Source organism: Amia ocellicauda, chromosome 4 (assembly GCF_036373705.1).
Source record: "Amia ocellicauda isolate fAmiCal2 chromosome 4, fAmiCal2.hap1, whole genome shotgun sequence".
In the NCBI taxonomy this organism is placed as follows: Eukaryota; Metazoa; Chordata; class Actinopteri; order Amiiformes; family Amiidae; genus Amia; species Amia ocellicauda.
Genome location: NC_089853.1, coordinates 7,771,565 through 7,798,301, shown reverse-complemented (window position 1 = coordinate 7,798,301; position 26,737 = coordinate 7,771,565). Strand labels below are relative to the sequence as shown.

The window sequence follows — 26,737 nt, the reverse complement described above, 5'->3', positions numbered from 1 at the left end:
AAACATCCAGTATGCGGCAGTCCTGTGGGCGAAAATGCCTTGTTGATGCTAGAGGTCAGAGGAGAATGGGCCGACTGATTCAAGCTGATAGAAGAGCACCAGATCTCAACCCAATAGGGCATCTTTGGGATGTGGTGGAACGGGAGCTTCGTGCCCTGGATGTGCATCCCACAAATCTCCATCAACTGCAAGATGCTGTCCTATCAATATGGGCCAACATTTCTAAAGAATGCTTTCAGCACCTTGTTGAATCAATGCCACGTAGAATTAAGGCAGTTCTGAAGGCGAAAGGGGGTCAAACACAGTATTAGTATGGTGTTCCTAATAATCCTTTAGGTGAGTGTATTTGAAGATATCAAGAAATGCATTTAGAGGTATGTGTACACTTTGGCACAGTGCGGTCGGCAGGCGGCGGGGTTGCATTGACTGATGCACTGAGAGGCGGAGTGGGGGAGGCGGGGTGCTGGGGAAGATATGCAAGTTTTTTTCTGTCTCTGGTTCAGGTCTCATTAATCTGTCTCGCTGGTGGGCAGTCTCTCTCTCTCTCTCTCTCTCTCTCTCTCTCTCTCTCTGTTGGGTGTTGCCCGTCTCTTTCCTCTCGAGTGGCTGAAGTCGCTCTCAGTTGGAAACGTCCGCGCCGCGCAGTCTCTCTCAGCCGCCGCATCCGTCCCGTCCATCTCGGTCGAGGTTTATTTCATTTGAAGGGAGGAACTCAGCACTGCAGCCATGGGAGTAGAAGGATGCACGAAATGTATCAAATACGTCCTGTTTTTCTTCAATTTCATTTTCTGGGTGAGTTGGACATATTTAAAAAAAAAAATGTAGTGCATGTTTCAACATTGGAATAATTATAATGGCAGCATGTGTGTTCTGTTGGTATTTATTATGATGATGATGGTTATTATTTAGTAGTAGCAGCTAGGCACATTCGGGGGCTGCTCGGGGGTCTCCGGTCTGAGGGGGGTCGGCCGGGGAACAGAGGTTTTCCAGAAGCACTGTTGCTTTGCTCTCTGAAAGGGGGCTGTAATTCCTGCCGATGTAGAAAAACGACACGTGTACTAGTTTATATCGTTGTGGTTGCGCATGCATTGTGGAGAGAGCGCGTTTAGAAAAGTCTTTCTTCGGTAAATGTGTATCTCTGTGTAGTAACGGCACAAATGGGAAGAAAGGCTCGCCGCCCCCCCCGCCCTGTGCTCAATCCTGCCATAATAAACCCGCCGCTCAGGGGACAGCGATACTTCAGGGTCTCGGCTCCCCGGCAGCGAGCGCCGCGGCGGGGGGAATAAAGCGCCTTTCCCGGAGGTGTGACGCGCACACGGGGTCTGCAGTGGTCGTTTCTCACCGCCCGGATTCCGACACGAATCACATGCATGGGCTCCGCAGCCCCACCTTCCCTTCCTCGCCTTTCTTAGAGTTGGAAAGAGACTCGGAAAACATGAATCACTGGGTTGGAAACGGGGAACAGAAAAATACATTAACCCGAAAATGGGATCAGGACGTTTCTGTTGCTCTTTCAGTCCCCGTCATATATGTGCTATAAGAAAAGAGTCCGGGTTTCTCCTAAATAAAATATTTACCAAAACGAAAAAGTAAGGGATCTCTCTCTCTCTCTCTCTCTCTCTCTCTCTCTCTCTCTCTCTCTCTCTCTCGTCTGTTACTTTGAAACTAAAATGTATTTAACCGTGAAAAGCTCTCGGGCAAAAGACAGAAACTCAAACTGTGTGTGTGTGTGTGTGTGTGTGAGTGTGTGTGTGTGTGTGATTGTGAGTGTGTGAGAGTCTGTGTGTGTATGTATGTGAGAGTGTGTGTGTGTGTGTGTGTGATTGTGAGTGTGTGAGAGTGTGTGTATGTATGTATGTGAGAGTGTGTGTGTGTGTGTGATTGTGAGTGTGTGAGAGTCTGTGTGTGTATGTATGTGAGAGTGTGTGTGTGTGTGTGTGTGATTGTGAGTGTGTGAGAGTGTGTGTATGTATGTATGTGAGAGTGTGTGTGTGTGTGTGTGTGATTGTGAGTGTGTGAGAGTGTGTGTATGTATGTGAGTGTGTGTGTGTGTGTGTGTGTGATTGTGAGTGTGTGTGAGAGTGTGTGTATGTATGTATGTGAGTGTGTGTGTGTGTGTGTGTGTGATTGTGAGTGTGTGTGTGATTGTGAGTGTGTGAGAGTGTGTGTATGTATGTATGTGAGTGTGTGTGTGTGTGTTTGTGGCGACCCTTGGCACGCCTGCACTGGGCGCTGTGGCGCAGCTGTCGGTGGATCTGTTCAGGATGCCGATTCTTACTGTCGAGTTATGTAAACACGCAACTTCAATAAAAATCACATTTGTAACATTTTGCTTGGAACAATAGTTAGCCTTCAACAAACAAGGAAAAGCACAAATGAGAAACTTTATAGCGCACACATTGAGGGGAAAGCACCAGCTGTGGTTGTTTTATGTAACTGGCTTATTATGGGGTGTTTGTTTAACGGGGGTGATTATCTTGTTGTTCCTCATCTCTCTGCCTATGATCTCATTTATTCAAAAACAAGGGAGGCCTGTCTTGCAGCAAGAGGTTAAACGGAGTCTTTGGTTTTTCCAAACTTCCTTCTCCATCTTAGCAGTTTTTTCCCAAAAGGGCTTCCCCCAGACACAGGCTCCCCGCTCTCCCGCTCTGGGGTATCCTTCTTCCCAGTCCCTCAGTCTCAGCTCAGCACAGACATGCAAAGTGTTTGGTTTTGCTGCAGAGTTGGCCTCAGTGCTGTGGCTGAGTACAGACGGCTCCCGGGTATGTTTAGTGGCACGGGTGTCCACGCCCAGTATGGCTGCAGCCACTAAACATACAAATCCACTCAATTGCCCCTCGGCCAGCCGTCACGGCCCAGTGCTCCACATGTCAGCAGCGCATGGGCCTGACCTCCCTGCGGCTGCCCTGACAGCCCCATCTGTACTGAGTTTATACACAAAAACATTTTTATTTTATTTTTTAATGCAAGCGTTTGTAGAATCAATCGCGTGTCAACATGTGCTGCTGCTGGAGCAGCCTGGTGAGGTTTGCTTAGAAAAGACGGATGCAGTCAAAGCTAAGGGAACAGAGTTGCTTTTCTACTTTGTTTGTACAGCTGCTGTGATAGGCGGTGGCTCAGGAGGTGGCTCTCGGGTCGGAGTGCCGTGCAATGGCAGTGTCGTGGTCCAGAAGCTGCTCGCTGTAAAATACCCAGCATTCCTCTCTGATATAACTCAGTGTGGGAGCTTGGCTATATACAGCCTGCAGGGAACTAATCACGGACTTCTGGCTGAAGTCGCTCGTTCTAGCGCAGCTTTGCCTGCTGCCCAGCTGTCTCGTGTGATGCTCGCATTAACACGACAGACTGAGTCACTAGTGGCCGCTGGAGCGAGACACTGAGGTCTCGCTGCCCGTGGAATGGCAGGTCCTAGGTCCCCAGTGACTCAGTCACAGACCCCATCCCCAGGTGACTCAGCTGGGCGCCGGACCTGGAGATCCCCTCTCTGGCCTGCCCTGCTCTCGGCCCCCAGCACGGCGCTCCTGTTCACACCACCTCTCTCGTCTCTCGCTCTGACCGCAAAGCCGCAGTCCCCTAATGGCCGGGAGAGAGAGCTGTTTGCACTCCAGTAGCTGTTTTCCTTCAGGGCGGTCCCAGGCCCTTTGGGGAATATCCAGTTGCACTCCTGCCGGACCCTCCAGGACCACGTGTGCTGACACGCTTCCGAGTCTTGCTAACAGCCATTCTTTTATTTTTATTTATATTTTTTTCCCTCTCAAGTTATACAAAATAAATAACGAAAAAAGGCACAATCATGGCTGCTGCCTGAAGAGGGAGAGTAATGACTGTAGGACGCGGGCTCTTGGGAGAGTGGACTTCCCAAGGAAAACAGACGAGCTGAAGCAGAAAACCATGTGTTTGTGTGAACAGGGCTCCTCCAGTGAGAGGCTCAGAGTGTCCACATGCTCTTTAGTGCTGTTCAGATCGAGCTCAGCCCCCTGTTCACACACTCGCACTTACACATTGAACACACTCACATTGAACACAATCGCACTCTGAACTTTCACACATCTACACACTGAACACACACACACTGAACAAACTCGCACTTACACACTCCCACTTACACACTGAACACACTCACGCTCCCGCACAAACGCACACCGGGCTGCCATCCCAGTGTGTTTCCAGGCAGGCGAGGTCAAGAGTCTCTCAGTCAGCTGCACAGTGAGCACACTGTGTGTCAGCAGGTTTTGGATTGGGTCTTGCATTGGATTTGGATTTATTTTTAGGTCTGGTTGCTGTTGAAGCGTCTCTGGGTCACCTCTGCCAGCGTGGATGGGAAATGTGTCTTCTGCTTTCACTCTGTATATTATTAGACCTGCAGCAGGCAGTTGCACAAGGCACATGACGCAGTGTGTATCAGGACGGCTGCACGGCCCTGTGCTCGGCCCTGACGCGGTGCCTGCGGGGCTCTGGTCAGCATGGACTCCGGGAAGTGCTGCACAGAGGAAGAGGGACCAGTCCGCTTCAGTTGTGTTCTTGTGTAATAATGGCGCTGAGCGATGCAACAGCATCTCGAGTGTGTTAGTCAGTGCGGTGGATTTCATCAGGGCAGGGTGTCGGAAGACAGGGTGTACTGACTGCCAGCTGCATGCAGAGCACACCGTTCGTCTCATCCCAGCTGGGAATCCTGAGCCCTTCGCCAGCGGCTTTGAGATAGAGCTGCTGTGCCAGGGCTGAGCGCCGGAGCAGGGCGGTGCCGGGTGGTGGGTAACAAGCTCCGCGGCTGTGGACTTTGGGAGTAGCAGGACGCAGTGTGCATGGCGTTAGTCAGGTCAGGTCCCATTCCGATCCTGTTCCCGTCCTGTCCCATTCTGGTCCTGGTCCAGTCTGGGTTGAGCTCCATGGTTAGCAGATTTTCCTGCCCCTCACATGTTTCACTTGCTGGATAATCCACTCAGGAGTCTGTGATCCCAGTGCAACTCACCCTCATTATCCGGATCTCTTGTCTGTGGGATCCTGTCCCCTGTGCCCTCTTGTTTCATTCTCCTCTTGTTTTGTTCTCCGCTTGTTGTTTCAGATGGGTAGTGGTAGTGGTGGTGGTAGTGGTGGTGGTGGTGGTGGTGGTGGTTGTGGTGGGGGAGAAGTTGTGTAGTTGTAGGTGTGGTGATGTTGTCTGTCTCTCATGGTCCCCCCTCCCCCTCTCCCACTCTGACAGACAGAACTTGCAGCTCTAAATTTACCCCTTGAGCTCAGCTATTAATACCGGCACAGCACTCTGTTGCCTTGTGCTATGCGCTGCCCACACCCACACAGCAGAGGACGCACAGTGGTGCCCCCAGCCCTCTGTCCAGTGGGAAAACGCCGCTGGTGACCAAGGTTCAGGATTAGCCTCCCCTCCCACCCCCCCTGCCGGTTCAGGGTTCACTGTAGCCAAAAAACTGGCTGCGAGAGATTCGACCCTCCTGGTATTCAGAGTACGAGACTGAAAGCGAAGCTGGGGGGATCATGTGTGTGTCTGTGTGTGTGTGTTTCTGTCTCTGTATCTGTGCGTGTGTACAGAGAGGGGGGGATTGAGTGGGTGAGGTTTATTTTAAGGCTTCCGGGAAACACTTGTCTTGAAATCAGTACAGGCTCAGAAAGGAGGAATGTAGATGAACTTTTTCCTGAAAGCAATGGTTTCTCTTCTTGCAAGAGAAGTAGTAATAATAATAGTGGTAATAATACCTGTAATCTATCTAGCACAACTGCAGCATTTTTTATGTGTTATTTGTAATAGTTTTCCTTCCTCTGTAGATATTGTCTGCACAGAGACTCTCCCACAAACAATATCACATCTCTCAATTCATCTGCCAGTGATTTATAAGCCCTGGAGAACTTTTTCCTCCTGTGAAAGTGACACAGCGCGGGCGGCTCAGGGGCAGGGGCAGTGTTGGGGCACTGGGGGGTGAGGTCCAAGACGCCAGGGATCTTATTACTCCTGCTTCCTCCCCTGGGTGTCAGTGGGGGTGTGTAACACCGAGAGCAGTCGCTGAACTGGGGAGCAGCGCACCTGGGGTGGGCCTGGGTTCCTCTCATGTGTGGGAAACGTGGCCCAGTGTGTGCCGGACCTGCAGCAGAGCTGCGGTCTGGACCGGCGATCGAGTTTGATTTCGAGAATTAAAAAACAGTTCTGCAGTGCAGGAGCAGGATCTGCAAAGTTATCTTTATAATGGAGAATGTCGTTACTCTGGCTTGGGATGACGGAGGGGGTCCCGGGTTACAGAGCATCCATCCCGTGTTCCGGAACGCAGAGACCGGCCCTGTCCCTGTCTCTCCCACCACGGCTGTTACCCAGCCCTGGGCCCACAGTGCAGCAGTGTGCTGCGTCACCGTGTCACCATGGGCTGCTGGCTGGGCAGGGTCCCAAGCCATGCTTTATAAGGTGTGAGAGCAGGGCTGGGGGCTGGTTTCCGTCAAGCTGCTCAGTCGCACAAAGCCCTGTCTGGGCCGTGGGCCAGTGTTGGGGAACAGCCGTCTCTGTGACTGCAGCCAAAAACAGCAGGGTGGGTTCACACTCGCCGATGGAGTCTCTCAGCTCCTCAGCACCTCTCACTGGAATCGCACCGGCCTCTGTCGTGTAGTGTTAGTGTTCTGTCTATGATTATTATTGTTGTTGTTGTTGTTGTTGTTGTTGTTTTTCCGTTGGTCCATTATTACACTGGGAAAGTCACACTGACATTGAAACCTTCTTCACACTCGGGCCCTCGCTGTGCTGCTCGCTGGCCGCTGGCAGGCAGGTCTCGGGGATCATCTCCAGCAGAAGTCTCGATCTCGGAGTGGAAATTTCCACCAGCTGCCTGGGCATCATTACTCACTCTGTGCAGCGACTCACTCCTGTCAAATCAAGTCCTGGCCGAGTCTGAGCGCTCGTTACATCCCAGGGATATGGCGTTTGTCTTCCTTGCCTTCTTTCCTTTTCGTTCCTTTTCTGTCTGTCTCTTGTGAGCTGTGATAGAGGGAGGGGGGGAGCCTGGGGGCAGGGCGGAGTGTTTTCGGTCAGTGAGGGAATAGGAGGGAGGTTTGCTGAGGCACAGTGTGTCTCGAGGGAGGGGGAGAGAGAGGGTGAGAGAGGGAGGGAGGGAGAGGGAGAGAGCCAGCGCTCAGCCACTAAGAATGGTTTTGGCTTCGGCCGTGATTGTGGGGTTTCCTGCAGTAAGTGCAGGGTGTGGAGGACTGACAATGGAGGACAAAGACTTAAAAATAACACCTCTGGGGAAAACAGGGAGGCAATTCGAGGTCACATGCGGGAAGGGTGGAGGGGGGGAGGTGAGGGTCTGACCTGTGAAGTAGGAGAGTGTGCAAGACACATACACTCACACACACACTCTCACATGCGCATATACACACGCACTCTAGACACACACAGTCCCATGCACCTGAAAGTGTGCAGGTTTGTTTGGGCAGCTGGGCTGAGGGCGAGAGTGTGAGAGTGTGTGTAGAGTCACAGTGTTAACCTATGAGGTGAAGGATGGATAAGAGAGAGGAGTGGATGGAGTCTAGCAATCTGACAACAAGCAACGTTTGTGTTGTAGAAAGTGCGGTGCGGCTGTGCCTTCATTTTGCCCCCCACCTGCCATATGCGTTTAATAATTCTGATCATATGACTACTACTAATAATGTACATATCATGTCACGGGCTGGCTCAGTTCACTCCCTCTGGCTCCCAGCGGCACTTTAAAAGTGCGACCTTGCACAGAACAGCAGCCAGGCTGAGGGCATGAGTGTGGTGTTGCTCCTCGGTGAGGTGTCGGTCTCGGGAGAGGAGCCCCCTGGAGAATGAAACAACACCCACCCACCCGCTCACGCTCTGCACCAACGCGGCCTCGTCTAGATGTGACTGGGCTCCATGCACTCGCCACTCCGGCTGTAAACCGCTCCCCAGTGGCTCTCGGCTCTGCTGGTTCTGAGTCATGTGATGCACAGATTGCAAGTGTGTAACTCAGCACTGACTTGTGTGGGCACAGATTCTTCAGTGACTAGGCAGCTGCGGGGGGGGGCGGGGTGGTGCAGGGCAGGGGCAGAGAGCTGGGGAGGAGGGTGTGGTACGGGGGTGACGTTAGAGTCCAGGAAAGGCAGAGTGAGGTCACGGGAAAGACCTGAGTCACAGCTGTGGGGGGGGCAGAGCTCTGACACACCAAGTCACATCTGTTTTCCCTTCTCCGCCTTTCAGCCGCTGTTTTCCAGCACACCCTCCCTCCACTCCCGTTCTTTTTCGTTTTTTTTCCATACACACGTATGTAATCCTGAAGGTGGTTTAAACCCCACTCTCCCACCGCAACCCTGTTTCCTGTGGAAACCCGCAGCGTGAATGAGTGGAGCGCTGCCATCTCTGCCGTTCTCATTCCAACACCTTGTAATGGTATTTGTGGTCTTCTAGGTTTTTTCTAGAGTGAGCATTTAGAGACGTGGGTAAAAACATAACACATCACACACACACTGTACACACACACGCACATTCTGCCCCAAAAACTCTCTTGTTCTTTTGCAGGCTTTGTAAAATGTCTAGGATTACTCCTGCATTCCAATGCATTAGCTGTGACGGTTCCAGAGTGCAGCAGACAGCCCCCCCACACCGCCCCTCGCTCAACGGGCTTTGTCCTCAAACACATCCCAGGGCCGTCTCGGCAGCAGCCGATTGAGTGCACAGTGAAGTGTGAGAGGAGGGATTGCAGCCGACTCTGTACTGTTGTTCCTTTTTCATGTGTTCTTTCTCGCAGCATTTTTATTTGGGGGGTGGGGTGTTATGTCATACCTCCATCTCAATCCCACATTATTAATATTATTATTATTGCTGGTATTTAATTTTGTCTTCCGCTGTTCAGATTATCAGACTTTCACACCAATTAGAACGCTTCTCTGGGTGTGAAACTGAAATGCAACCCCCCCCACCCCCCATCGATCCAGTCAGATTGTGTAATGAACTGCAGATTGCGTTGTTCAGTGTGTGTGCGTTGTGGTTTTGCTGCCAAAATTTTGTCCTGCCTGCACTGACCTCTGACTGACCTCCCGCGACCCCTCGGGGTTGTGTAAACCCGTGTGTTTGGGCACAGACACGGGCCAGGGCCGGAGGCAGGGGTTAGGGCCAGGGGTGGGGGACTGCGAGGGGGAGGGATGGAAATAGAAATAGAGAAGGAAACCGAAAGGTGGATTTAATCTGTTGGCCTCTTTTGTAACAATGCGTTGATGTGTTGCACAGCTGCCGCTTCTGCTTTCACCTCTCTTCCTGCTCCACAACCGGCCCTTGAAGAGTGTCCGTTAATAGTCTAAATAATAATAAACACATCGCTGATTTCCCGTAGTCTGTGCTGTGTTATAGGAATCATTGTGCTCCATCCCCATAATCTCTGCCCAAAAAGCTTACAGTCTACTGTGCTTTACATGCATGAACAACACTGATGTGCATGTTAACTGTCTCTCTCTCCTCTGCAGCTGGCCGGGGGTGTGATCCTGGGCGTGGCTCTATGGCTTCGTCACGACACCCAGACCAGCAGCCTGCTGTCTCAGAAGCTGGAGGGGGACGAGGTGCCCAACACCTTCTACATCGGTAAGGGCGGCCGCTGCTCATCACTGAGGGAGGGCACCTGGGCGGGGGGTCGTGGGTTCAGTCCCAGGTGGGGGGCACTGCTGCTGTACCCTTGAGCGAGGTGCTGGACCTGTGGGGGCTTCGGTACAAACCCAGCTGTATTAATGGGTCACTGTGATATATTGTGGCAATTGTTGCCCTGGATAAGGACACCTGCTGAGAAATATAACTGTAATAATCATGCTACAGAGAGAGGGATTTCCTGTGTGTGACAGAGCAGCGCTGAGCCTCGCAAATCAGTTTCTCACACACACACACACACACTCTCTCTCTCTCTCACACACACACACACACACACTTCAGTGTGATAAAAGTTACAGTCAAGATCTAAGAATAGTTTTTTGGATGCATGTGTGAGCGCACTTACGTGTGAGTGCGTGTGCGTAAGTGAGAAATTGTACAGCACTCTTGATCTCTTGTGTTGGGAGTAACTGCTGGGCTCTGGACTCGTCCTGAGTGGGTCTGTGTCCAGTCCACGCGCTCTGTGTTGGCTGCAGCTCTTTGTGCTTCTGTGTGGAGAACGGCTGTCGTCTTTTTCATACCCCACCCCCTCTTACCAGTAAATAAACCAGAGACACCACAGGAACAGTGTGTGTTAGCCAGCAATGAAGCTCTTTCTCCCTCTCCCTCTCGATCCAGTCCAGTGCAGTGCAGTTCAGTCCAGGTTCTCGTTCAGATGCAGACACACTCAGCAGGCCCAGCGCAGTGCGGTCTCTGGATTACACACAATTAGAGAAGGTCTTGAGCCGTGAAGAAGCTCTTCCGTCTGGCCCAGTGCTTCATTCACCTCGAGCACAGGAAGCCACGTAACGCTGGGATTTCCACCCCTGTGAAGTGTGACCCGTGCAGGCTTTTTGTTTGTTGAGAGATGTGATGGACAGACACAGCTGGTGGGGGGGAGGGGGGGTTTAGCTCATGAAAACCCCTGTCGGGAAGGGATAGAGGCAGGGAAAAGATGAGTGTGAGTGAGTCAGTCTATGGGTCAGAAACTGCCCTCACCCCAAGAGGCCAGTGCCACGCCAGTCCTCACGGTGTCTTGCTTCTCACGGTCTGGACCTGGTCGTGGGATACAGTTGTTGTGGCGTTATCTGCTCTGTCAGCACCTGCTGTTGAGGTGAAACCAAACTAAAGCAATAAAACAAAACAAAAAGAAGGAAGCAAAGCCCAAGCAGAACTGCTCTAAGGACTTTCCCAGGACTTCAGAACAAAGCCTGATGCACTGAGAGGAGCACAGCATGACCAGGCGGTGACACCTGACACCCCTGAGCTATTGCGCTGTCCGTCTCTGTCTTTCACGGCTGTGCGTGCTGAGTTCCCACACACAGGTCCCCAGCCCCGTCGGCCACGTTTGAGAGGCGCAGGTGTGCACACGCCTGTCCTTCGGAGGGGTGGGCCAGTGCCTGGCGTGGAGGCACAAGCGCTGACTGTGTGGCACCTGCATTGAAATCTGTAACTCACCAGTTGGCAGGGCCGGCTTACAGTAAACACGGCCCGCCCGATGGAGAAACAAACCATTAGATAAAGAAAAAAATAGGAGGAATCCCAGAGAGTGTTGGATTTCCAAACTGAGGTAGAGTTTCTGTGGTCAGGGGATGCGCGGAGGGTCTGAGATATCGAAGGGAGGGCAGGAAGCAGACTGATTTATGATCTAGCCCCGGAACTACGGCGGGACACAGTGGACCGATGGAGAATGTTTAAGCAATAGCCTCCATTAACTGCACCAAAAGAAACGATGTGCCAGATACTGCGGATAAGAGCCGCTGACGGCACAGGGAGCCGTCAGGACGGACAGGGCCTGTGCTACAGACACAAGCTCAGCAGCTCCCAGAGGCCCAGCCTTCGCGGTTTCACTTCCCCTCTGACTCTGGCTGGTGGACAAGCTCGGGCAGAATTGGCGCAGTCTGTCTGTGCGTGTGTCTGTGCTGTGTGTCGTTGCTGTGTGCAGTACCAGGTCTAAATGTTCTTCAGTAGAGTGGGGGGCCCACCTGGCCTATCCTGCCCGTCCCCAGAGGCTCCAGTCTGCCTCGCAGTGGCCTTGCTGCCCCGGGAAGGGTGTCCTGCTGTGATAGGCTTTCTGAGTGTTGCTGACGAGAGCACTTCCAGTTCCTCTTCCTCTTCCTCTTCCTGCCTGTATTGCTACAGTGACCCCCGCTCACCCTGGGCCCATCCACCAAGTGTCTGTTCCTCTGTTCCTCAGTTCCTGTACGCATTCGCATTATTATTATTATTACATATATGTAATGATGTTTCTGCGTTTCTATTCCTGTCCCTTGCTTCTCGACCTCTCTGTATCTACCATTGCCCCAGTTGTTATAACTAAACTGGAGCTCTTGTGCTCTCGGGATGCACTTGATCTGACTGAAACTCCCTGACATAGAAAGCAAGATTTCCTACAGCCTGAGGCAAGGAAATGTAGCCGATCGTCGACGCTGATAACGTTAGGTTTCGTGTTATTGCTACCTTTTCTTTTCCTTTTTCTTTCCTGTTGCTAATCGCATCCCTAGGCTAAATGCATCCCATTACAGTACTCAGGGGAGCGTAGCTTTGACTCAATTGTACTCCATAAAACATGATAAGGAAGTTACTGGCTAAACCTGAAGAACAGATCTCTGGTAAATTCACACAGAGAGGGAGGGGGGGCTTTAATCTCCTTAGATCAATCAGTGCGCTCAGTCTCCAATGTCAGCACACAGTGTTCATAAAGATTAAAAGATCAGACACGCGCTTCTTCTGCAGATAGTGTCTAAATAACTCTGCTAAATGTTCTTCACACTTTTGCAGATGTGTCTTTACAGCAAACCCACATATTGGCTCACAGCACTGCACGCTGGTTTAGGGTGAACAAATTAGAGCCCTGGATTGGCCTTGTGGATGTAGGAGACTTCTGATGCCCACTGTGCGCGTGTGTCGCGTACGTTTACTTCCCAACACAAGCGCTTTGGCATGCCCTGCCTGTCAGGTAAAGGGATGATCTGTCCTGGGAAGAGTAACTATAGTCTTTGTTTGTGGCGGCAGACCTGTGTGTTACCAGGAGCCTCTGTGCTGTGCCACGTAGGGCACGTTGGTTGTGTAGCGGTCGGCCTGCACTGCACAGGGGAGCTGCTGCTGGGGTTTGTGTGTTTTATTGACCTATTTATGCTTCCGCAGATAAACCTTTGACCGGTAGTGTTAGAACACGCCCATTGTTTCCTGTTTCTATTGAAATGTAAGCAGCTAACCTGAAATGGTACAAAGGTTAGCAGTAAACTGCCAGAGGTTAAAAAAAAAAAATGTTTAGGTTACCAAAAACTGAAAAATAATGTACATTTCAGAGTTATATACTGTTACTACACCCTCTTAAGCATTATTTGTCAGTGTTACAAGCAGCTCCTGTGCATAGAAGTTACACTGTATTCCTACAATGCGCACATCGTTTGAAAGCTTATTCTCTTGGCTACCAGCGCGTTTCATTTTCAAACGCATCCGATTTACAGTTTCAGTGTCGCCCGCCGCCATTCAGAGCCCGGGGGGTAAACGCAGTCTGCTCTGGGGTGATCTAATTCAGAAGATCACAGATCACTCCGATTTCTGTGCAAATAGGCTTGTTTTGTTCAGAACAACCTAACGATTAATCCAGTATATATTATCTGATGTTCTATCAAACATAGAGAAGTTCAGATCCAATGATGTAAAATCGTTGTGTATTAGTACACTGTAAACAGAGTTGTCCATCTTGACATGTTGAGCTCTCTATGTGCGTGTGTTGCTTCTACCAAAACATGGATGGTCTTGTTTTGATCAGTAGACTTTCTGGTTCCAGAATATGTCATAATTGTCAATATTTTCTGATATTTTGTATTCCTGCTCAGACCAAGTATCCCCCACCCCCCCACTTCAGAAGGCAGAGGGGGGTTATAAAAAACATTTTTTTCACAGAGAATGCTTCACATCGTTAGAAAGCTGAGAGTCTCAGCTCTCATGGGACACTTGGCAAACAACACAACAGTGAAGAGTGCACATGGGATTACAGAGAAGCACACGGATTTGGGTACCAGAGGGATTTGTCAGTTTAAGGGGTTAAATTTTGTTAAACAAAACGATTCCATGATTTCTTTTTATCTCCAATAGTTTTTTTGTGCTATGCTTTAATTTCAGAGTACACTGAGACATTAAAATGTGTAAATGTTAATAAAAACGAGAAAAAGTGAGGTGTTCTAAAACTTTTGACCAGTACTGTAGACAGATAGATAGTTAGACAGGCAGGCAATCTTATGGAGCTGTGTACGAGATAATTAGGCTGCTTGTAAACAGATAGACCAAGGTCACAGCGAGAGGTAAAAGGGACACAAAACCAACCAGGCATTACAGACAGACGGACACAGATAAGATAAGTGCGTCAAACCACCTCTGTTCTCCCCAGACGGAGCAGAATGTTCAGCGGCCTTGAGGACCGATTCCCATGCGTCTCGGCACAGTGTTGACACAGCGATGTCTCCCACTGAAAAACAGGCTTTTGCTGTTGAACCCAGCGTATACCGCCTGCTGCCCCAAGTGGGGGCTGCGCTGTGCGGGCTGGGCTGTGCAGGTTGCGCAGTGGGGGCTACGCTGTGGGGGCCTGCGCAGTGCAGGCTGCGCAGTGCTTCAAGTTATTGTGTAACAGAAACATTCATGGCCAGCTTAATAATTCACAATGAAATGAGGGGGAGACGGCCAGGGACCGGCAGCGGGAGACCTAAGGTTGTTTGTGGACCAGCTTTGAGGACGTCTTTCGGCAGCCAGCTGAAGAAGAAGGGGAAGAAAGATGTATTTGTGGGGACGGGGGAGTAAAATGTCAGGTTCGCCGGGATGTTCCTGACCTGCTGTTGGTAGACATGCCCTGAGACACGGCTGCACCAGGCTGACTGTGGGCGTGGCACAGGGGCCCGCACGAGGTCATGTGACTGGCAGCGAGGGCTCGGCCATTCCTCATAACTCCAGCAGGTGCTGGGAGTTTGAGCTCTAACAGAAGTTATAATTAGGCTATTCAGAGGTTTCAAAATATTTTATTACAGTTGAGGTGGGGGAGGTGTGTGTATGGGGGGTATAACATTATATAAGGCCCTTGAATTCTCAAGCTGAACAATTTAAAAAGTTGAATTGAGGAAATTAGTAGGGTAATTACTGTTTTAGTGTACAGGAAGCAGTAGGACAGGGGTCCCCGTGGTAGGGCCTAGAAACTCTGCCTGGAGACAGGCAGACAGCAGGGATGGTTGCACTGTCCTGCAGGTTTCCGCCACTCAGCCGGTCCCCATCTCTCTCTCGCTACAAGAACCTGCAGATCGGGGGTGGCGGGGAGGGGGGAAGGCTGCTAATGCACCCAGGCAGCTCTGGCAGATCAATTTTTTTCCATCCTTGGAAAGAGTGAAACAGACAGTCATTCAATTAGCCTGCTTGTGCTCCGGCAGCTGCCAGGAATGCGATCCACACGCAGGCTCTCCGGCCGAGAGGGAGAAATTAAATACATTGATGTAAACGACAGAGGAAATCGATCGTGGCACTCCAGGGCGCCGCTGTGAGGAATGACTGTAGTGCTGTGCAGTTATGCACCCTTCCCACCAGTGAGTGTTTCCACAGAGAGCTCCTCTGCACAGCCCCGGACTGTGGGGGTGCGTTTGTGTTTCTCTGCTGTTGTTTTTACCTGAAAAGATATATTATATAATATAAGAGTGGAGTCCCTCCTTGTGCAGTAGAAGGCTTAGTACTTAGTGTCTGTTTTGGATCTGAGTTCGTGACTCACCTGCTGTGTGGATCGAAGGGATGTAAACTCTTACAGTTGTTTTTTTAAGCCTGAAAGCAAACCCATAACCACGAGAAAACAAGACAACACCTCAAACAGGAAGTGGTTCAGTGTGTGTGTGTGCGCATCTCAGATTGCAGTTGATATTGTGAGCTGGTCTTCAGTTCCACACTGAGAATCTCTCGCACACACACATCGCTGCAGCCTGGCATGTGTGTGTGTATTTATGGGTATAGAATCATTTTATAGAAAAATGTATTTACAGCTTACACAAGAAATCTTTTGAAAGTATGACAGTGCAGCAATACAACACTAGTACAAAGTATAAAACACATCGCGACACATCGCAGCGCACAGCTGATGGGTGCAGACAGAGTGCAGCCGGGTCCTAGGTCTGTGCTACAGGGAGAAGCCACAGTAACACGAGAAATGCAGAAGACACATAAGCAAGCAGGAGCGTCAGGAAGCAGGGTTTAATAAAGTGCGTAAGAGTGGAGCAGCGTGAGCGGATCGAGGCAGAGAGACACCAGACGGGCAGACGAGTCCTGCATGAGCTGAGCCAGGCCATTTAGGCAGCATGAGTGAGCTGAGGCCATTTAGGCGGGAGAGAACCGGGCTCTGGACGGGAGAGCAGGTCTGTTAACAGGCTTTGATGTGGCACTAGAGAGAGAGGTGGGTGTGAGTTGAGGGGCAGGGCAGTGAAATCATCTTGCTTGGTGAGCGGTGGGCAGAGGCCTCTCTCGGAGTCTCACTGTGTTATTTATATCAGTGTGCGTGTACGTGTGTGTGTGTGTATATAATATTATAGTCAGACTGTTACTAGCACAATAACAGCAGAAGGGAATATGCAAAGCATTCAAAGCACACCAGGCTGTAAATAACACACACATGCAAGAATGGAAAATATAAAGAGCAGAGGGAGGGAGGGAGGGAGGGACAGGCACTGTGGCCGGGAGACGGCAGTTAACTTTCTCAGTCCTGCAGAAACGGGCCTCAGTGTCTTGTGTCTGGCTCTCACTGGGATCCAAACACAGGCCCTTTGGAATGTGGAGAGCTTTAAACGGACGCCTCTGGGCTCCCCTGGGGGACGCCGGTGGTGTCAGCGGCCGTAGCCAGGCTGCAGCATGGGGCCGTGCCGTCCACGGCTCGCGGGAGGGTCAAGAGCACCCAGCCGCTGGACACCTCCTCCAAAGATCTCCTCTCACCCCACTGTCAGCAGACGCCCTTTGACACCCTGCAGGGGGGGGCAGCGAGGAGGGCGTCGCAGGCCGGGGTACAATGGTCCTCACTGTCTTGGGTCGGGATACATGATAGAGATGGGCAGAGAGAGACAGAGACAGAGGGCAATTCTATCTATTAGGTTTAACAAGCTGCTTCTGCATCTAAGAGCCATGTCCCAAGGCAACCCCCGGCGGGTCAGGGCCAAGAACAGGGCCCGTCTGTGCGACTCTATGATAACCGGCGTGGCCTCTGATGGGGCAGTGAGGGCTTTTATCTCAGAGCCAGAGCTCTGGGTCTGTCATAATGGACCACAATATCTGTGTCTGTTAATTTAACTGAAGATATGATGTTCTTTTCCAGTAGAGAATCTGGGGCGAGGGGGAATTCCCCAGCGAGGGGTCCGCGCCTCTGTGAGGCTGTTGATGGTGTGAGCAGGAAGCGTGGTTATCTGCGCAGTGGGGACTCGATCCCCAGCCCAGTCATCACCAGACAACCCGCATGGAACCATGAGGCTGTTTCTCCCTCCATCCGCAAACTGACCACTGCCTCGTTTTCTAACTGTCCATCGCAGACGAACCTCTTCTTAAATATCCAAATTTTATGTTCATACCAGAGCAGCTTTTAATCACATTCGTATCTGACGCTAAATCTTGGTGAAGTGTAACCGTTCACCTCATTTAAACACCTTGTAAAGGACAGAAAGCGGATGCGTGTGTGTGTGTGTGTGTGTGTGTGTGTGTATGTATATATATATATATATATATATATATATATATATCACACAATATCTATATATAAGATAATATATACACACAAGCAGCCTGCCTTCTCGTCTGTGCTTTAAATAGAAAAAGACCGAATTTTGCATAATTTCCACTGCTGCTGTGTGTTGTTGTATTGTATTGTGCTGTGCTGTGCTGTGTTATGCTGTGCTGTGCTGTGTTGTGCTGTGCTGTGTTGTGCTGTGCTGTGTTGTGCTGTGCTGTGCTGTGCTGTGCTGTGTGGCCTCCATCTGGTTGTGTTTAGGTCTGTGGGGGGGGCAGCAGTCGTCTGCAGTCGGAATTTCCCAACTTTCCACACATCCTTCCAGCGCAGCGCAGGGGTGGCTGCATCTCCTCTCCTCAGCCAGGACAGCGGGGGTCCGGTGCTGCCTCGGCCCCTTGTTAGCCTAATGAAGTTTGGCTCCCTGAGTTACAGATTACTTTTTTAAAGGAAACAGAAATGTAAAAAAGAAACCACCTCAATCGCAGCTGCCGTGCCTGTCAGCCCAGATCACCAGCCCGCAGAGAGCCGCACGGGGCCTGAGACGAGCAGAGCAGCTGCTCGGGGGGGCGCTGGCGTGACCCCTGCGATCGCGTGTCACATGAGCGTCCCGCGCAAGGAGCGGGGGTGCAGAGAGAACGCAGGGCTTTAAACACGCTTGAGCTCGGGGTGTTCATAAATGTCCTTGTTTGTTGTGACAGCTGGTGCAGGAAGAGGTGTCTGTGTGTGCGTGGGGGCGCAGTTTCATTCCTTGGTTTGAGGGGGTGGCGGGGTGAACAGGTGTGACTCCCCGTTCTCTGCAGGTTTCGATGAAGCGTATGGCAAGCCGTTGTGACATTTAACCCTTAACCGGATGTTAATTAGTATGCATGTTTCATATCGAGAATACAATTGCTGATATCAACAATTGTATTTTTAATATCAGTAACTGAATTCTTGATATCAGCAATTAAGGATTAAATGTCACAACGGCTTGCCATAGAAGTAGTCGAGGCCAGAAGTAACGGGTTTAAGCGTTTCGCTGGGGCAGGGGGCGAAGGCATCCTCAGAGCCCATTTAAAATGACAGGTAAATGTATGACTGTAGTTTATTGTTATTGCCATTGAAGAGAGTCACCGTGTCGAAGCATCGGCCACTGAGAGAGACAGCGTGGCAGACGTGACATCAGCCCTGCGCAGGCCTGGCAATGGGGGAGGAGGAGCCTCGCAGAGCTGCTCCAAATTGGATTGTGCTACGGGGGCGGGGGGGTTAGTTTCATTATGGAAAAGCCACAATTAGGAAAATTGATTTGCGGTTAGCGGCGGCAGCCGATTGATTTAGTCATAAAAAATGAATGGAGAGAGGGAAGAATGAATAAAGAGATAAAATGATATGCGCGCTCTCTGTGGCGAGGGACAGCACTGTCCCAATTAGATGGGCAGAGAGGCCGCTTTGTCTGCAGGGAAATTAAATTACAGAGGGACGCAGGGAGAGAGAGGGATAGGGATGGGGATAGGGATGGGGATGGGGATAGGGATGGGGATAGGGAGGGGGAGGGGGACAGAGAGATGGAGGTAGAGAGGGAGGCATCGGTGCTTGATCTCACTATGCAAGGTGGAAGCTGGGTCCCTGTCGCGCTCTCCGTGATGAATGGTGGTGTTAAGTGCTCTCTGGTGCGAAGGGAGGACCCCCCCACCTCCATCTCTCTCTCTCTCCCCCTCTCTCTGATGGGCTTCTCTCTCTGCATTCCCAACTGGGTGCTGAGCCCCTGTCCAGGAGGTCTGAGATGCAGGTTCAGTTTTACTCATAGTGAAAGTGAACAGTAATCTCGTGTTCAGATACAGGCCGCTCACAGTGCGCCGGGCCAGAGTTGCACCCATGTGTGTGTGAATGAGCGAGCAAGTGAGTGTGTGTGTGGAGGTAGGACGCTGTTCCTGGAAGCACATTCCCACTCTGTCCCACAGGCAGACAGGTATCCCAGCAATGTGCACTGGAGCGCCCAGCTACACCCCCCCCTCCCTGGGAGCCAGAGAACAATCCTGGTGTTTTTGTGTTTTTTTTTTTTTTTTTCTGCCGCAGTGCAGGAGGGGGAATTAATGGATCTGAGAGGCATAAATTAAACCTGATGAGATCACTGTGAGAGAGAGAAAGAGAGGGGGGGGGAGAGAGAGAGAGAGTGCACAAGACTGGGGTGTTCATCCTGTTCCCAATCCTGCCCTCAACACGTTGACACTTTGGGACTGGGGGGAACTCGGGCTGTCAGAGAGACCCCCCACGATGGACAAGTGTCTCACACAGACCTGCCCCCCTCCAGCACTGTCACAGGTGTGGGAGGGCCAAACTCATTGTTCTGCCATATTTATCGGTGTAGATTAACCTATTTTTGAATAAGAAGCAAAGAAAAATGTATACAGACATGAACGTTTTTGTTTCGTGGCAGACACCGCGTTGTCGGGCAGTGGAGATTTTACCCTCTGAATAAAACTTGAGAGGAAAAGGAAAAATAATAAAAGAAGATCAAAGGAATGAAGGGAAAGAAAACCCTGCGGCCGGAGCGTGTGACTCAGGGCTGTGTTTTCCTGTGTCTATAGCAACAGCCGATGTGTGTGCATGTGTTTGTGTCTGTGTGTGTGTCAGTGTGTATGTAGTGTGTGTGCGGCAGTTTGGACGAACTGGGCGTAACTTATGTTTTTTATTCTGGGAGTGTGTGTCGAAAATGAAATCCCCAGTATGCAGTTAAACCCACTTCCTGTCAAATTCCTCCAAAGTGCTCAGGCTGGCTGTGCTGCCGTGTCGGGGGTGGGGTGGATGGGGGGCATGCGGAGGGTTGGGGGAGGGGTGAGAGGTCATGGGGTCAGGAGTAACAGCCAGGCATGAGAGGGGGGGGAGAGAGAGGGGGAGGGGGAGGGGGAGGGGGAGGGAGGGAGGGGGGGAAAGAGGAAAAGAAAGAGGGAGAGGGGGTTGAACTGCTGTCAGTGCCTTGGGAGAGAGGTTACTTATAGACATTTCCTGTAAATATCATTAGAGCCCCCTGCCTCCTTCACCTCCTCCCTGCCATCCTGCCAAGGGGCCTCCCTGCTTCACAAACACTGCTCTGACAACCCCCCTTCCGGGCCCCCCGCCGCCAACAGCTGTGCGTCTCCAGCCAGGATTTACGCTTCACTCGGCCCGTCGGGAGGAAGGTGAAGAATCTCTCAGTCGCAGCATCGGAGCCACATGGGGGGCAAAGCGCCGGGCCCGGGCGGTGTGGGCAGCAGTAGGGGGGGGTGGGGGTTTCTGGCTGACCCTGATATTTTCGCCCAGTGTCAAAGACCGCCCCGGCGGGAGGACAGGACCCCGCAGGCCCCGAGAGGACAGGCGTCTCTGTCTGACTGCTTGAGTCAAAGAACAGAAAATGAGTCGCACGTACTGAGACACGGCACATCCTGCTGAAGTCCCTCGCGTCTCGGAAGAGCGCGGCCCCGGGGGTTTTCCAGTGACCAAGGAAACTGAGTGGGTCCCAGTCCCACCTCCCTGTCTAATTCACGAAGCCTCTGATGGCTTTGCACATGTTTTTGCAGAGATAACGGCACCACACGCACACACACACACACACACGCACACGTATGTATCCAGACACAGCTTACTTTCTCTCAGGCCTGTTGCTTTACAACTGCTCTCTCCTCCTCTCTCCTCCTCTTCCCCCTCCTCTCTTCCTTCTCTCTTCTCTCCCCCTTGTCCTTTTCCCTTCTTCCCCCTCTACGCTTTCTCCTCTCTCTCCTCTGCGGCGGTCTGTCTCCGAGCTCCGCCGATGGGTCGAGAACGGGGCGGTGTGGGGGAGGGTGGGACTAGACAGAAATAAAAGCGGAAAAAAAAAAAAAAAAAAAAGAGTATAAATCAGGAGGAGAGGGAAACACCCCCCCAACCACCCAGCGCAGCGTCTCCACGGAGACGGAGCAGTGCGCTGACGATGGCCTTCTGGGGCGCGTTGTGTTCGTGAGCGGGCGAGAGGGAGAGTGCAGCGTGCCGCAGTGCAGTGCAGTGCAGTGTACTGTTCGTAGTTGTGCAGAAGCCCTGTGTGATTTATCCTCCAGAGGAGAGGTCCGACTCCGGCCCGGCGGCGCTGGTCAGGCTCTCCCCAGACTCCCGGTCTTAGCAGTGGAGTTGTGATGACAACTCCGTCACGCGTGTGTGTGTAGAGACGTCCTGTGCCAGCCGTGTGGCCGCGCTCCTGCAGGGTCTGTGTGGCATGACTCTCGGCCTGTCCAGACATACAGGGGGAAACAAGAATGTGTTCTCTCTCTCTCTCTCTCTCTCTCTCTCTCACTCCCGCTCTCCCTCTCTTCCTCCTTTCTGTCATTCTCCTCTCTCTCACTCTCTCTTCCTCCTCTGTCATTATCTCTCTCTCTCACTCCCGCTCTCCCTCTCTTCCTCCTTTCTGTCATTCTCTCTCCTCTCTCTCACTCTCTCTTCCTCCTCTGTCATTATCTCTCTCTCTCTCCGCAGCTCTGCCCCCTCTCTCTATCCCCCCCTCTGTTCTCCAAGACAGTTGCCAGACTCTGCGTTACCATGGCTACCACACAGAGACAGCCACTGGGGAAAAAAACAAAAAATCGCAGAGATGTAAACAAGGCGGGCCGAGCCGGGTCTCTGCAGCCATCACGGGGCTGCGTCTGCCTCCTAAAATGGCCACTTTTCCTTCCTTTCCAGACGCGCAGCTGTGGGTTTTCTTTGAGCCGCAGCCCTTTACTGCGGTGCTGCTTTGTGGCGGATCCTGCGCTGAGAGAGTAAAGGCAGTCAAATGTTATTGCGCCTGTTAACGCCAAGGAAAGAAAGTGGGGGAAGGAAGGGGGGGAATCTGGTAATGATCCCCCAGCTCAGGGAATTGCCTGCCTCTCCGAAGAGATTTTAATTAGCCCACACTGCCACCTAGTGATACATGAGAGATGTTGCAGTCTATAATAATAATAATAATAATAATACAAATGATAATTGCCTGTTTTTTCATTAGAACATTGTGTCCAATCGAGAGGAGGCCATTCGCCCCATCGTGCGCGTTTGGTGTCCATTAATAACTAAGTGATCAAGGATCCTATCCAGTCTGTTTTTGAATGTTCCCAAATTGTCTCTTCAGCCACATCGCTGGGGAGTTTGTTCAGATTGTGACGCCTCTCTGTGTGAAGAAGTGTCTCCTGTTTTCTGTCTTGAATGCCTTGAAGCCCAATTTCCATTTGTGTCCCCGGGTGCGTGTGTCCCTGCTGATCTGGAAAAGCTCCTCTGGTTTGATGTGGTCGATGCCTTTCATGATTTTGAAGACTTGGATCAAGTCCCCACGTAGTCTCCTCTGTTCCAGAGTAGTCTGGTTGCTCTCCTCTGAACTGCCTCTAGAGCAGCGATATCTTTCTTGAAGTGTGGAGCCCAGAACTGTCCACAGTATCCAGATGAGCTCTAACTAGTGCATTGTACAGTCTGAACATCACTGCCCTTGTTCTCAATTCTACACTTTTGAAAATATACCCTAACATTGTGTTCGCCCAGCTGGAGGCGCTCTACCAACACTCACACCAACACCTCGGCTCATCAACACAACTGCCCTGTCTGATAGCATTGCATTAACCCCCCCCTCTCTCTCTCCCCCAGGCGTGTATATCCTGATCGCTGTGGGGGCCGTCATGATGTTCGTGGGGTTCCTGGGCTGCTATGGCGCCATCCAGGAGTCCCAGTGCCTTCTGGGAACGGTGAGTGAACAGGAGACCACGTGCGGCCGCCCGCCCCGGCGAACACAACACCTCTGCTTTCCAAAACAAAAATCCATTTTTAACAGAAGTCGATTTCCTTTGTGTTCGTCTCTCCGTTTCCCAGTTCTTCGCCTGCCTGGTCATCTTGTTTGCCTGTGAGGTGGCGGCCGGCATCTGGGGCTTCATCAACAAAGACCAGGTACAGTGACACCCTGAGAGCACGGTGCCGACGGCAGCCCCGTGCCATGCGTTACTTTAACTGTGATTGGTTAGTCCTTCCCTTTAATGTTAAAACTGGAAGAAAAAGTCATACAACCTCTCTCATCTCTCTCACTCTATCTCACTGTTTCTTCCTCCTGCTCCAGATTTCGAAGGAGCTGATTAACTTCTATGACACGGCGTATGACAAGGTCACGATCTCCAGTCTCACCCAGGATGATTCAAAGACCGCTAGAGAGGTGCTGAAGGTGTTCCACGAATCGGTAAGACTCCCCCTCCCTCTCCTCCTCCTCCTCCCAGGTAGTCACACTTTGGGCACCAGTTTGTTTCATTGTTAGATTTTACAATTAGAGGCAACCTTCTGCTCATAAAAAAGAATACCAGCCTTGTCATTTGAAAAATCACGGGTAGTATAGTGGCTTCTTGACCTGGTGTTTCTCTTTCCCCTCTCCAGCTCAAGTGCTGTGGAAAGGGCGACGCGAGTAAATTCTTCACAATAATAGGAAATAATGACCTGTGTCCCGGGACAACCTTTGTCGATGCTGCTACTGGTGAGGTGAGTAGGCTTGTCTTTCTAACATGATTTGATGTATGTGCATATGTAAGCATTCATTCATTTATTCTGAAGCATGCATTACGGCTGCCCTGCCGAGGAGTGTGATACAACCTTAGAAAAACCACTGCGATGTGAGCAGAGCGCTGGGGAAGTGTGCAGAAATCAGACCCAACCGATAAGGGGAGAGGCGTAAAGCAGGGAGTGAGGTCTTTTGATCTAGCAAGTGCTTATTAAAGTCTGCAGGTGTTTAGTAATGTTTTCAGACGTTTAACATTTTCAGATGTTGTAGTTGAGTTAGTGAAGCTGGCAGAAGTTTAGTAAAGTTTGCAGATGTAGTAGAGTTAGTACAGTTTGCAGAAGTTTAGTAAAGTTGGTAGATTATTATGGAGAGTTAGTAAAATCTACAGGTGTTTTGTAAAGTTTGTAGGTGTTTTAGTACAGTTAGCTCTAACACACATCTCTCTCTCTGGGCAGAACTGTCACACAAGGATCAAGGAGCTTTTCACCTCCAAGCTCTACCTGATTGGGATCGCGGCCCTGGTGGTGGCGGTGATCATGGTGGGTGTCTCGAGCAGGTGGAGGAGGGGGAGGGTGAAGTGGTCCGACATCCTTTGTCTCCTCAAATCTCCCCTATTTTTCTCCCTCCGTCTGCCCTCATTCTTCGCCCTCGTTCCCTGTCCGTCTGTCTTGCGTACCTGCTCCCTGCCGTCACTATTCCTTGTTAGTTTTTCTCACCGTCGCTTTGTTTTGCTGCTGTTTGTTTGTTTGCTTCCCCTCTTGCTGTCCAGACGGTCCTGCAGGACGGGGTGGACACTCTCCTCCACAGGGCCACTGGGTGCTGTTTTGTAAAGGTGGCCTGGTGAACTGTAAGCGGTATCGCATGTCCAGGACGCAGCCTCGGGACCCCCGTGTTATTCCCGTGTGCATCCCGCTCCGCCCGCATCTCACCCGTGCCTCTCTGTCTCCCTGCAGATCTTCGAGATGATCTTCAGCATGGTGCTGTGCTGCGGGATCCGAAACAGCTCTGTCTACTGAGCCCGAGAGGGAGGGAGCCGTGCCTGTCTTCTATATATGCCATATAATGACCTAAGACAAAGATTTTCCAGTTTTGGTTTTATTTTTGCTTTATTTTTATTTTTGTCATTGATGATTTTGTTTTTATATATATATATTTTTTGGATCACTTTTTACTGTAGTTGCTTGCCCAGTTATTTCAGTCTTACTAAACCAACGACTGTGCGTGCGTGAGCTTCTCATGTTTTTGTTTTGTTTCGTTTGCTTGCTAAACGATGAAACGGGGAATAACACGTGTACACACGCGTTACAGCTAATGTCCAAAATGTGACAGCTCAGCCGTGAACTAGTCCGAAATGAGACGATTTGCACATTGGTTGGCCGACTCCTTACCGCGTCAGTCAGCTGATGCCCAGATTGTTGAATTTTTGATCTTAACTGTAACACACAATCGTTCGTTCATTCATGCCTTGAGGTGAAGTGACGGTGAAGTAACATTGAGGTACGGCTCCAGCCCTGGAGTTGGTATCGTTTCACCTGTTTATTTCCTTGTTTTGTTTTATTTTTTATTTTTGTTTAATTTTTATATGTAGATATATATACTGTATATATTCACAGTACATTATCATGTTCAAGTGCAGTTTCTCTGTCGATTCAGCTTTGTTTTCCAGTGGCCGGTGGTCAACGCAGAACTTTTGTTAGAATAAATAAATTAGTAAACAAGTAAAACATATATATATATATATAATTAATACAGACATGCATAAATGGGAACCTCCCCCCGGGAGTGTAGAGAGAGACCCAATAGTTGGCGTGCAGCTCTGTTGAAAAGACTTTGCTGTATAATACTGAGGAATAGAAGTTCACATGACTGGACGCCTGCATGTCAGCATTCATTAACTCCTTCCTGAGAGGTGCAAACACTAAAAAGAAAAGTAAATAACCAAACACTCAGTCTGTGGCGTGGGCTGGGGGGATCCCATGCGGTTCTGCTCGGCGATTCCCAGAAGGTTTGAGATCTTTAGGTTTTTATTCACAACATGCGGTGACAGATGTAGATTTTTCTCCCTTACCTCCCACAGATTGCCCCGAGGTAACGGCTCGCATTGGGGAGGCAAGGAGGGGACCCTTTGTCCCTTTGTCCGTCATGTAGGAATCTCGCTGGAATCCCCCCCAATTTCCCAGGGACGCTGTACAGCCACGCCCTGCACATCCAGGCCAGCGCGTGTGATTTCGGTACCCAACCCTGAGCTCCTCATGTAGTTAACTGAACACATTTCTCCTCCGTTCTGTGAACCAGGTGCAGGGTCCAATTGAAACCAACCTAAAATTAAAGAGAACCAAGTAAAGACACGAATCCGATGAAGACCGCCACGTGTCTGTCCCGCTTCCGTCGGATTAATCGGGTTTCCGATCAGCCCATGGGCCATGCGGTCTCATCCCAGACTCACTGCCTGTGGGCTGCGGACGGCGGAGGTCGGCTCTGGGGTCTCCAGAGTCACGGTACGATTTCGATGGACTCTGTCTCATGGCTCCAAAAGGGAGATTTATTTTATTAAACATTTTTTCTTAAGTTTTTATTTTTTTTCTGAGCGACTGTTCTTGTAATTAAACTTAGATATTATAATAAAGTTTATACATGCCCATTCCTTGTCATCTCATCCTCCTTTCCCACCGGCCCACTGAGAAGTTTCCTCAAACCTCAGAGCTGTGTTGTGTCGTGCGTTTCTGTCCACTAGGGGAGAGAACGGCACGAGCGAGAAAACAACCAAACCATTCAAGACCAAACTGTTGCCTTGTGATAAAGAACGGATGTTTTCAAATGCCTTTCATTGAAACTTCTGAGACAGGAGTTCAAATCATCATCATCATCTCACATTTCATCTCTTTTGGATCAAATGAGAATT

The 26,737-nt window shown here is 50.7% G+C and overlaps 1 protein-coding gene across 1 annotated transcript; it reads left to right on the top strand.

Moving 5' to 3' along the window:
• The first annotated feature begins 547 nt into the window (after positions 1 to 547).
• Positions 548 to 26,476, top strand: LOC136747706 (CD81 protein). Its single transcript, XM_066700820.1, has 8 exons — positions 548 to 792; positions 9,454 to 9,568; positions 22,944 to 23,041; positions 23,166 to 23,240; positions 23,407 to 23,523; positions 23,715 to 23,816; positions 24,291 to 24,374; positions 24,789 to 26,476. The coding sequence occupies exons 1-8, from the start codon at positions 727 to 729 to the stop codon at positions 24,849 to 24,851; spliced, it is 720 nt and encodes a 239-aa protein (XP_066556917.1). The 5' UTR covers positions 548 to 726; the 3' UTR covers positions 24,852 to 26,476.
• The last annotated feature ends 261 nt before the right edge of the window (positions 26,477 to 26,737 follow it).